An 11,833-nucleotide genomic window follows, 5' to 3' on the forward strand; every position below is an offset into this window, starting at 1 on the left:
GGTTTTGTTGAGTGCTGACACCACCCATAGTTGTACAACAGAAAAATCTTAGTGATGCAGCTGCTGAATTTGTGGTCTGTTGTTTTAATCCTGGCTGCTGCTCATCTTCTCATGAACCATGAATGAAAGCATTGGTTTGCCTTGCTATGACTTAGGCAGTGTTTCTCAACTTCTCTATGTTTCATGTTAGTAAGAATGTGTGTGTTTTGTGGTAGATACACGAAATTTTTAAATTCATGATGCAGAAAACAGGAAGAGTGAGTGTTGGTGGAAATGCAGGCTTATCTTAAATCTGATTTGCATATTAAATTCTACTTCAGAAATAGCTGGAATATCCTTTGTACAACTGGCTCAAATGGAAATAAATGTTTAGTTTCCAAGTAATCATTTTTCTGCACCATTGGTTCAGGAAGGTACATTTTTGACCATGATTTGAGGGATGATATTGAACTAAAATGAAAAACTTCATAAATGGAAAAGATGAATCCTTGTTCAAATATTGAGCTGAAATGATAATGAAGTTTTACTGAGGTTCTACTTAAGAAGGAATTGTCTTCTCTAAAATTAGCTAAACAGAACAAATTTTCATATCAAAGTTCTAATATTTATTGGGCCTTCACTACACTGTAGCTGTCTTATGAGTACAAAACACTTTTATGTCCTACAGATTGTGTAAATGGATTTGTTTTCTCTTAGGGCTGAGGAAAAACAATTCAAGCTATTGCATTTCTGGCTTATCTCTACCAAGAGGGCAATAGAGGTCCCCATTTGATAGTTGTGCCAGCTTCAACGTTAGGTAAGTTACAAGCTTCAAAAATATTTTTGTTAGAAAAAACTCCAAACCAATCATGGACATACTGTAAAGCAAATATAATTTAATGAAGGAAAACTTGTTTTTTTTATGGTGGTACTCAACTCCTTAGGTGATCTGAATTGGAATGCAGACCATACTGCAGGCATGCTTGTTCTGAATTAATTAGACTTAGCATGGAACTTTTTTAGATGATCTGTATGCTTCGAAAAAAATAAAGCTGCTTGTTACAGTTTGAACTTGTGTAGCCAAGTAGTCTCTTTACTTATTGAATGTTGGCTGAACTTCCTAGTCTTCAGGCTGTGCTTAGGGTTAGGTTTCATGACATTTTAAACATTCACAGTCTTTTTTCCTCTTTACTGCGCAGCATCTGTCAAAGCAGATGAAAATCCTAAAATGATGAGGCTGTCTGTCTTCTAGTTGTGTGTTCTCACTGTTTTATGGCCTCAGTTGAAAGTAGGAAGAGTATGGTGGAATGAAATGTCAGCAAGATGAAGTTGAGTAGAAAATGGTTCTTGATGGAGTTAAATTTGGATATTTTTGAATGAAAGGAGAAAGTAACAAGTTGAATTTAGAAAGTAAATGCTGCTTTTAATATAAAATACCTACTTGGACTTCAGAAATTTCTCTTGACACATTAGAAAAGTTTCCAGTTGTTCAACTTAAGTTTGAAATCTCCATTTTTAGTGTGCTTTCAAACGCCACTGGAGCTCCCTTTTTAAAAACAACTCTTAATAATGCATATATTACTTAAAACCTGAGGTGTACTAAGTATGTGAACGAAGGTGCTTTTCCTGAAGTCAGTCTTAGAGTCTGAACTGTAGTGGCTGGTTGCCAGTGCCTGGGCAGTGCAGTCTACTGGCAGCTTTCCTGATGCTTTTCTGGAGGCGTCTCCTCAGCCCTGATTTGGGTCCAGCCCATTCCCAAGTGGCATTTAGCAGGGTCCCCCTTCTGCTGCGGTTGGGGGTCAGCAGTTGTGTTGGCTGTCAAGCAGCTTCCCCTTGAGCACAGTAATGTTGCCTGTGGCCACTGTGCTGCTGCGCACCTGGAGCTGCACACCCGGCTTGTCAGGCTCCTCTGCCTGCTCCCAGAGGCACGGTCTCTCCTGATGACATACTTCTGGAGGCAAGTACTGGCAGATGAAGTGGTGTGCTTTCTGAGGAATTAACTGTCTAGGGAGGAAATCGAGTTGCAAAGTTAAACATTGTATTTATTTCACTGGTGGTTACAGACCGTGCAAGACCTGTTTCTTTAGGGGTTTAAAGTGCAAGCTGGTTAAGAGTTAGCAAAAGCCCAGCTGGGGTTGGTTCGGTTTCTTACGTATTATCGGTTTTCCAGTTTAAAGACAGTGTTTCTTAACCTTCAGGAGAATTTAAAGGGATTTGCATTGAAATCAGATGTTTGGTTTAATGCTGAGGTGTGAAACTTTAAGACATAATAAAGTATAAATGACTTGGGTTTTGTTTTAATGTTGTCTTACAGATAACTGGATAAGGGAAGTTCATCTGTGGTGTCCTGAACTGAATGTCCTTTTTTATTATGGTGAGGAATCCATTTAAGAAATGAATCCAGTAATACAATTGCTTGTGCGGTCAGTCTAACAAAAGCTGAATTGCTCATGAAAGTGTCGTTTTAAGACAGTTGTTTAAGTACACAGATTTATTGATGAGTGCATCTTTAATTGTTGCATGTATATAAATATATGTAATTGTACTCATTTTATGTTTTGTCCTTCTGAAGGATCCCAAGAAGACAGGAAACATCTCAGGGTGGACATTCATAATAAAGTTGTTGATTTCAATGTGATTGTGACTACGTAAGTACAGTAAAAAAAACTACAGAGTTTTAGTGAGGTCCTGCTGACCTCTAGTGGTACAAGAAACCAGACAGTTCTAGGAGTTGGGTTTCAGGTAATAGTTAACTAGGGTTTTATTATTGTGTAAGAAATACTGTGTCATAGGTGTTACAGATATGTGTCTGTCAGCATGTATAGATAATATTACATTGTAATAGGCTTTAGCAGATTTTTAGAAAGTGTTATTGAGAGCATTCGCTCATCAAGTAAACTGTAATCATTTGCCAGTAATGAACTGTGTTATGGTTGGTTACTTCAGTCAAGTAAACCAGGCAGTTTTACTGCCCCTCATGCACTCTCTCCATAACTCTTAACAATATTAGAGAATTTAATTTGATTACAGTAACAGTACATTCATTTTCAGAGAGGGACTAAATGCAAGTGACATTTGTCTCTGACAGGTACAACTCTGCAATCAGCAGCTCAGATGATCGAGGACTGTTCCGCAGGCTGAAGCTTAACTATGCAATTTTTGATGAAGGTCATATGCTCAAGAACATGAGCTCTGTCCGCTACCAGCACCTCATGACAATTAATGTAAGAGGTTTTGTTTTTGCTGGGTTAGAGGGGACAGCTCCTGGGTTTTCTGTTTTGTAGTTACAAGCAGGGGGAAAATAGAGTATTAACTGTAAAGTTCATATACATATAATTTTAGAGAAACTGCAGTATGCAAGTGGATTTAAGTGTTGGTGTGGTCCAAGGAGTGGCTCCTGCACTGCGAACTCTTGCAGGGAGATAAGCTTCCAAAGAAATGTAATAAATTTCCTGCAGAATCATTTCAATGATGGTAGTGCTTGAGTTTCAGTGTTCAGCAGATTCCCAGTTATATCCCGTAGTAGTAAAGATTTTAAAGATGCTACTTTTTTTGGTTACTTGTGCTGAAACATTGTAGTATTTCAGGACCTGCTCTAATGGAGCTCTGCGAGAAGAGCTGGCTGGAAAATACTTTTTCTTGTGGCTTGCAGCCTGAGTCAGCAGACTCTTGCAAAAGATTTGAGTACAGCTCTTTCTCTGAATATTATGATCTAGCACTGTAGTATTCATACAATAATAATAAACTTAAGATCACTTACTGAAACTTATTTTTCAAAATTTTTCATCAAAAGCATTTTTAAAGAGCTGATCTTTAAGCAATAAAACCTGCTTGTACTTGAAATTCAAAACTTGTGCATAAGTACTGTATGACATTAGAGAACTTGATATGGGTGCAACAACTAACAGTCATTAAGAGGAAGAAAAAAGCCCAAACAACAAAAAAAAAAACCCAACAACAACAACCAAAACAAAGCCCAGACAGAACAATCGAGAAAAAGCCTAATAGATCCAGGAATGTTTTTTTTAATTGTCTTAAATTGGTGCACAGTTATCCACAGTTCTGTAAACTGTTCTGTAAAACTGTTAAGTTTTGTTCACTTAACAGGGAAATTACTCCATGAGTTCCAAATATATAATAAGTTTAAATAGTTATAATTTAAACTAAGCTTATTTTCTCACTTCTCCATAGCTGTGGTTTTTTTGCCAATAATAGTTTTTAGTCTGTTTGATGACTGTTTCTCGCTGCTCTTTCCACTTTGGACAAACTAGGCCAAGAATCGCTTGCTGCTAACGGGGACTCCTGTTCAAAATAATTTGTTGGAATTGATGTCCCTCTTGAACTTTGTCATGCCTCATATGTTCAGCAGTAGCACAAGTGAAATTCGAAGGATGTTCTCCTCAAAAACAGTGAGTATTGTGAATTCTGTTATTGAAAAGAACTTCTTTTTGCTGGAAGATTGCTGTTGCTGCATAACTTCTGTTTTATTGGTATCTTACGGAAACAGGTAATGTGACTTTGAAAATCTAGAAAATGAAACAATTGAATAAACCATCTAAATTAAAATATCTTGTAACAGGATATCTTGGAATACTAATGGTCAGGTCAAATATGTCTGTTTTGGCTGGGGTTTTCAAGTTGTAGACGTTAAGGTGGTGGTGTTGCAGCTGAAAGCTTAACACTTGAATTGAATTCTTTCAATGTTTTCCTTAGAAGAGTGCTGAAGAACAAAGCATATATGAGAAGGAGAGAATTGCACATGCAAAGCAGATAATAAAACCATTCATCTTGAGAAGAGTAAAAGATGAGGTAACGTTTTATCTTTAAAATGATGGGTTTGTGTTATCAAAAAGCCTGATAATATTTGAGACCAATCTTTGAGTATAATAGGAGGTGAAATTACTTACTGATCTTAAAAAAACATTAATGGGTGCTTGCAGACTTCAGTGGTCTGAAGAGGGTAACCCTGATTAGCAGGGGAGTAGATTCCAGGCATTGCATATAATATTATTTCATGCAGTTCTGGAGTGTGCAGACCATACTACTTGATGGGGAGGTTGATGTATAATCCAAGTCAAGATGGGAGTTGAATTGCTAACCGAGTTAGTGAAGTTGCAAGCAGTGAAAGGAGCTGGGATGAGGAGAATGAACAGAGTGTCTTAACAGCTGTGAGATGGTGCAGAATTACTGATGATTCACAACAGTACAGGTTTTATCTGGTATCATTTTTTTTGTCAGGTCCTTAAACAACTACCTCCCAAAAAAGATCTCATTGAACTTTGTGCCATGTCTGAGAAACAGGAACAACTGTACTTTGCTCTCTTAAACAAGCTCAAGAAAACTATTAACAGTAATGGTATGTAAGGGCCGCGTTTCCTTTTCATGGATTTTTTTCATGCTGAGATGTGTTGAATGTGACTACAAAGTCTTTGCTTTGTAGAAATGTCTAATGCTCATACACTGTCTATATCCCTTCTATGAATTTTTCTGAAGTTCAGGTAATAGGTGAATTTTCAAACTGAGTTCTTGCAAATAAAGCTCTGCTGAGAGATGGTTATTTTCAGAAGTAGTACAAAGATTCCTTCTTTGTTTACAGAAAAAAACTCTGATATGGGAAATGCAATGATGCAACTTAGAAAAATGGCCAATCACCCTCTTTTGCATCGTCAGTATTACACGAATGACAAACTCAGGACAATGTCCACACTTATGCTCAAGGTAAGAGGATGAGATTCAGAAGCGATCCTTCATTTCTCAGAATTTCTAATGCAAACTTGTTTCTTTGTTTGTTTGTTTTCTTGTCAGACTTCTGGTGAAAAGTGTCTTTGCCAAACTTAATTCATTGTTGCTACTTTTTATTCCTCTTCATCTATCCAGTGCTCTAATCAAGCCCTGTATGTATTTAACACTGATTTTTGTATCATTAGAACGGAGAGAACAGTTGTGGGTCTGGAGTCATCTCCTTTTCATTAGCTCCCCCTTAGCACCTCTTCCCTCCACCCCAAAATTTAAAGCCAAAGTGTTTATGGAAAAAATCTTAGGTAGGCACTTGAGTTTAGTAGCTTTCTGAGTAGCAAGAAATCTAGATTGTACAGAACTAAAATAGGGAAGGCATAAAAGTATTGATCTGATAAGGTTTTTTTTTTTTTGTGATTTGTCTGGGGTTAATGCCTGAGGAGCTTGGGGAAAATTGTTGCTTCTTTCTAAAATAGAAAAAAAAAAAAAACCTGCGTGCAGCAGGTGCTCTAAAAAAGTTGGAGCTGGCTTTGAGTAGTCTTCAGCTTTGTTTTAAAATTAAGCCAGACAAGGTTGGGGAGAAGCAAGAAGTGACCCAGTGGTTTATGAAGGATTTTTGTCCCTTTTTGTTACCACTTATACCATCATACTCTCCAGATGTGGCTTTTTTTTCCTCTTTCTTCCAGGCATGGCATCCCTCTACCCACCCTACATCTTGGGCTGGGCTTCCCATGTCTTCTGCCATCTACCCAAAGATTGGACCTCCCTTTTAGGCAATGTGTCTTCAGGGGAAGAGGTCTGATAAAGGGGTAAAAGGTCTTAGGGCTTGATGGGAAGTAGGTAATTGCTATGGAGGTTGAGCATATCCTCCTTAAGTTTTTGGCAGTACAAGTGCTTGTGAAAGCTAAACTGTGAAGTAATTATCCTCTCCTATAAACCTGAAGCTGAGAGTTCATCTTCTGTTGCTTGCATGAGCCATGCTCTAGCATGTGTCCATGTCTAGGAGTGTTACTTTTTTTTCAGAGATTATGGATGTTACTGTGTGGTGGCTTTGTTTTTAGTTCTCTGGTGAGATTGTGTATTGCATTATTTCCCTTCATTTTTGCTAATAGGAACCCACACATTGTGATGCTAACCCTGACCTTATCTTTGAAGATATGACAGTAATGACAGATTTTGAGCTGCATGTGCTTTGTAAGCAATATTCTCACATCAGTGACTTCACGTTAGACATGGATCAGATCCTGGATTCCGGAAAGTTTAGAGCACTGGAACGCATTCTCTCCGACCTTAAAGAGAAGGTATTGCAGATGGCTGAAGCTTTTTTCTGACTAAAGAGTGGCTCTAAATAACTTGTTAATATCTGCCAGCTCTCTATGCAACCCAGTTGCTTTGCTGTGGAGTATTACAATGTAATTTGCAAAGCAACACTTACAACTTTTAATGTGCAGCCCTGAGTATGCACATCATTTTAGAGACCGCTGAAATAAACTTTCCCAGTTTTCCAAGTTTCAGAATATTCAGCCCAGGTTAACTAATTTATCAGTATATGGGGATTTGCATCATTTTCACACCTCATGGATTTGGACCTTCTCTTGGCAATTGAATAAGATTGTGTTACGTTAGAATAATGTAAAGGCCAGTGGAAGGGTAAGAAGAGGCCCCATGCTTTAAGTCCTGCCCTGAGATTCAAGCAGGTTTATTTTACAAAAAAACATGTGCTGTAATGTTTCAGAGTATCCTGAATTTGCACATGTGGGTGCTGTGTATCTGATTATTTCAGACAAAACAGGGCTACTCTCTATATTAAATTGAAATATTTCATGTTTTGAATGAAAATAGTTTGATGTTTCTGGATGGAGTAATGGGTCATTTATGCATTTGAAATGTCATTTGCTTGAGTCACGAAGGTACAAAGTAATTAAAATATTACTGCAATGACAGTGAGTTAATGCAGCAGAAAGACTGGATATGGAATCTCTACTGAAAGTCAATCCGGACTTGATGAATTTCAGCTTAGTCTTTGATTTTGGAAAATGGATTCAGTGAAAGTAAAAATAAGATATTTGCACCGATAAAGCATTTCTGTAGTTGATAGTTGACATGTTTTACATTTTTGCTTTGCTTTGTCTTTTCTAGGGTGACAGAGTTGTGTTGTTTAGCCAGTTCACTATGATGCTGGACATCTTGGAAGTTTTCCTAAAACACTGGCAGCACAGATACATTCGGTTGGATGGAAAAACGCAGATTTCTGAGCGGTATGTGACTCTTGCCAAAAATGAGAGAGAGAAAGTGAATGTATTGGAGAAGGGGAGGTGACTTCAGACCTTTACCTTTGTTTTTCAATGTATAAAAGCCTGTGGCTGCTGGACATTGTCTATGGAAGGCGTTTAATGTTGAATTTCAGATCACCTTAGTAAGAGTAAGGCTGAAAGATGGGATTTAGATGGTGGGGTTACAGTCTTAGCCATGGAAATCAGCCATCTTCAGCAGTTCCTGATGCGTTTCGTTCGCATGTTCGCAACATGCCATAATTGCTGTAGCTATTCCTTGCAAGTATAGTGTATCTCTTTTACAATAGGCAGATAAACCCTTTTGTTTCTCTAGGACAAACCATTCTGCCTGTCTCTGTAGCTGAAAACGTTGCAGTGCTTTTCTTGTGTTTGAGCTATGCTGGTTTCTGTCTCAAGAATTTTTGAAGATTTTTTTGGATGCTTTTTCCTTCATTTCAAAAAACTGTCGTTCTTGCTGTGGTGTTACTTCCCATGTAGAGCTGATGTCTGTTCCTGCCTTTGTATGTGCAGTTGGTACAGAAGACAGTCATGAAGTGAAATTAATCCCCCGCCTCCCCATTTGTTTCATGTACTTCAGTCTTCCCTCGTCCTCCAGCTGGCTCTTTGTGTTCTGTGATCATCAAAAAATCTTTTTCTGAGCCTCTTTTCATTCTTTGCTATCCATCTGTCTGTCACTCAGTATGTTTCTCTGGTCACTGCAGAGGACTGTTGGTACCCTTTTTCCTGCTGCATAACATCTGGACATGGAGCTGCTATGCAGTGCCTCTGTCCTCTCTTCCAAAAGATCATCCCAACTTCTGTGTTCAGCCCTGGAGCCAGTGTGGTATTTTTTCCAAGGCCTGATTCATGGTGTCTTATGTTCTGCAGGATACATCTGATAGATGAGTTCAATACAGATATGGGTATATTTGTATTCCTTCTGTCAACCAAAGCTGGTGGCTTGGGCATTAATCTGACCTCGGCCAATGTTGTTATCCTTCATGACATTGACTGCAACCCTTACAACGATAAGCAAGCAGAAGACCGGTGCCACCGAGTAGGTCAGACACGGTAAGACTTCTTTTAATTATAATGCTTGGGTTTTCTTGGAGGCAAGCTCTCAAAGGAGGCTAAAAGGACAGTATTTATGGTTGAAAATTTTAAGCAGAGACTTGTGTAAACCAGCTCTGGGTTGTGTGGGAGCTAGGAACTGTAATTGTCTTAGTCCATGTTGCTGCCAGAACAAACCTTTATTTACACTCTCCTCCTTTTTCTAGTTCACTACAACTCTCAAATTCTCTATAATTCTCAAATTTCTGGTGCTGGGAACTATTCCATGGTAGATCTGAAGTCTTTGGGACTGCCTGGCCAAGCTGTTTGTTCTCTTCAGGAGACTTCTGAGCTTTTAAGTGCCACCCTATCATAAGGAGTGAAACCATAGAATGTGTTTAATTTCAACTGTATTCAACTCTAACATGGAATTAGGGGGAATTTGACTTGTTTATACTAACGGAGATTTTTGTGCCTGTCAGACATTTGCAGTTGCCGGGAGTGCAGGAGAAAACATGTTTTCTGGCATACAGAGCACAGTTATTCCAGAGAAAAACCTAGATGCTCTTTGTATTGCCCTCTCATTCATTTCCTTATCCTTGCTTTAAACCCCAGCCAGCTGAGCAAAGACATAACATCCTTCCCTTTTGCACTAGTCTGAACTATAAAATGAATTTTTCTGATTTTGTGGTTTTCAGAGAAGTACAAGTCATAAAGCTCATCAGTAAGGGGACTATTGAAGAAACCATGCTCAAAATCAGCCAACAGAAATTGAAGTTAGAGCAAGATATGACTGCAGCAGAATCAGGTAGGTGTCTTGCACATAATGATGTCCACTTAAGTAAATTAAAGCTGCTGCAAGATGTTGCTCTGAAAAAAAGGAGATTCTTGATGCAGACAAGCCTTTTGTTTTTTGGGGTCTTTTTATGTTAAACTAGAAAGATGTATTTTTGCTGATTATTCTTTGATTTGACAGGAAGTGCCCTCTGAGTCTGACCCAGAAATCAGTGACCAAGTCCTACAAGCAGAGGATTTTTTTTACAGTTTGGGGGACGTAGGCTTTTATCTGTTTATGTGAAATATTTTAAGCTGTACTAATGCTTGTTTTTTATTCCTCAGGAGAAGAAGGAACCATTCCAGCAGATATAGCCACACTATTAAAAGCTTCAATGGGTCTCTAAAATGTAAATATGTTGTGAACTTCAAGGAAGAAAGGTGACAATGTACCCCAAGGACTCTTACATTACTGTTGACCAGGAGTTTTATGAACGTTTATAACTTTTTGTAGTTTCTTTATTGTATTGCTCATGATACTGAAAATTTTTAACACCAATAGCATTCTTTTGATGCTTAAAAGCATAAATGGCCCAAATGTGCCAACATCAGATGCTGAATAAAGCTTTTACAGATCACTTTTAAAAATGGGGACCTAAGTAGTAATTGTTTTAACAAATCTGCTACTGCTTAAGACTTGTCAGTATTTTTGTAATTATTTCTACCTCCAAATATATATATATATATATATATATATATATATAAACTGTCTGTTTCACTGGATTCCGCGTGTAGATTTTTTTATATGTGCCTTATTTGACAATGCTTGAGTCTGTTTCTGCTTGTTTTGGTTCATTTGATGTTCTGTACTGGTTTTGTATCAACTTGTTCAAATAAAATTCCATAGATTGACAAAATGTTTTCATGGTTGTGGTGATTTGGGGCAGGTGAGGGGATGGTAATGTGCGTGTTACAAATCAAATAGGCAGCTTTCATGCCAGCTGGAGTGTTCCAATTGATCTGACTCGGCTTTGTCAATATTAGTAGTTAATTACCAGTGTGTCATTATACTCTAATTACAGTGGTTTGAGGATATTGATTGTAAAAACAAAACTCCTGCCAAATGGTTTGGTCAAGTCTGTTGGTATTTTGGTAAACTGTACATGATTTCTGCAAATTCAAAATGGATGAGAAATTAAAGCTTTTCCAAAACTCGTTTTCCAAGTGTGGACTAGACTGCTTGGCTTTTCCTAGAAGTATTCTGTGGCTGTGCTGTCTGTTCCAAAACGCACATCTGTAATAAGGTGAGGCTATACTGTACTGTTTGAGAAGGGATATGGGTAAGAATCAGTTTGTCTGCCATGCTTCTTTAATTCCACTGGTTCTGCTGGACTAAATAGAGGGATTTAACAGAGAACCACAGGTGTTTAATGCTACAGCTGATTAGATTGTGTGTTTCTGTTAAGTGTGACGCTAACCCAACTCTTACCCCATTGTATCTGCATGTTCTCACCTGCTTCGTTCAAATGTGGGTTGAAAAAAGATCCCTGCCCTTCAGGGTGGGTTGTGTGGTGGTGTTGATGTGTATGGGATCAGTTAATGTAGTTTGGTGGAGCAGTGGTTACTCCTCAAACAATCACATCCGTAGACCCCTGGGGTCAATGTCTGTCTTTAGGTGCTGTGAAGCTCATGTGTGTTTTGGCATTTTTTCCTTGTAACTGTTTCTGCCCTTTTTAGCTGGGGCTCTCAAGGGATTCCAGAGTCACCATCCTTGGAGATAACCAGAAACTAACTGGACGCAGTCCTAGGCAGCTGGGTCTAGGTAAGTGGCATTGTGTGAGCATGGACTTGGACTAGATGACCTCCAGAGGTCCCTTCAGCTTTTCTATGGTTCTGTTTTTCTGGTTGGGAAAGATGTACAGAAGGGAAAAAACACAAAGCCACCCTCTCTTGAAGTCAGTTGCTGAAGAAGAGAGGAGTGTGGGAGCTAAAGAAGGAAAAATGTGTGAAGAGCCAGAACA

At 38.5% G+C, this 11,833-nt stretch overlaps 1 protein-coding gene across 1 annotated transcript in view; it reads left to right on the forward strand.

The window, feature by feature from the left end:
* The window catches only part of SMARCAD1 (SNF2 related chromatin remodeling ATPase with DExD box 1), a 41,956-nt gene extending 31,264 nt beyond the window's left edge, over positions 1-10,692 (forward strand). Inside the window, 14 exon segments of the mRNA XM_082281411.1 lie at positions 697-699; positions 703-796; positions 2,294-2,353; positions 2,552-2,627; positions 3,068-3,203; positions 4,251-4,388; positions 4,693-4,788; positions 5,218-5,335; positions 5,576-5,697; positions 6,828-7,016; positions 7,855-7,973; positions 8,877-9,059; positions 9,737-9,846; positions 10,158-10,692. Coding sequence (XP_082137537.1) covers positions 697-699; positions 703-796; positions 2,294-2,353; positions 2,552-2,627; positions 3,068-3,203; positions 4,251-4,388; positions 4,693-4,788; positions 5,218-5,335; positions 5,576-5,697; positions 6,828-7,016; positions 7,855-7,973; positions 8,877-9,059; positions 9,737-9,846; positions 10,158-10,219 — 1,506 coding nt within the window. The 3' untranslated portion in view covers positions 10,220-10,692.
* Positions 10,693-11,833: the final 1,141 nt, after the last annotated feature.

Source organism: Coloeus monedula (genome assembly GCF_965178545.1).
Source record: "Coloeus monedula genome assembly, chromosome: 5".
Taxonomy (NCBI): Eukaryota; Metazoa; Chordata; class Aves; order Passeriformes; family Corvidae; genus Coloeus; species Coloeus monedula.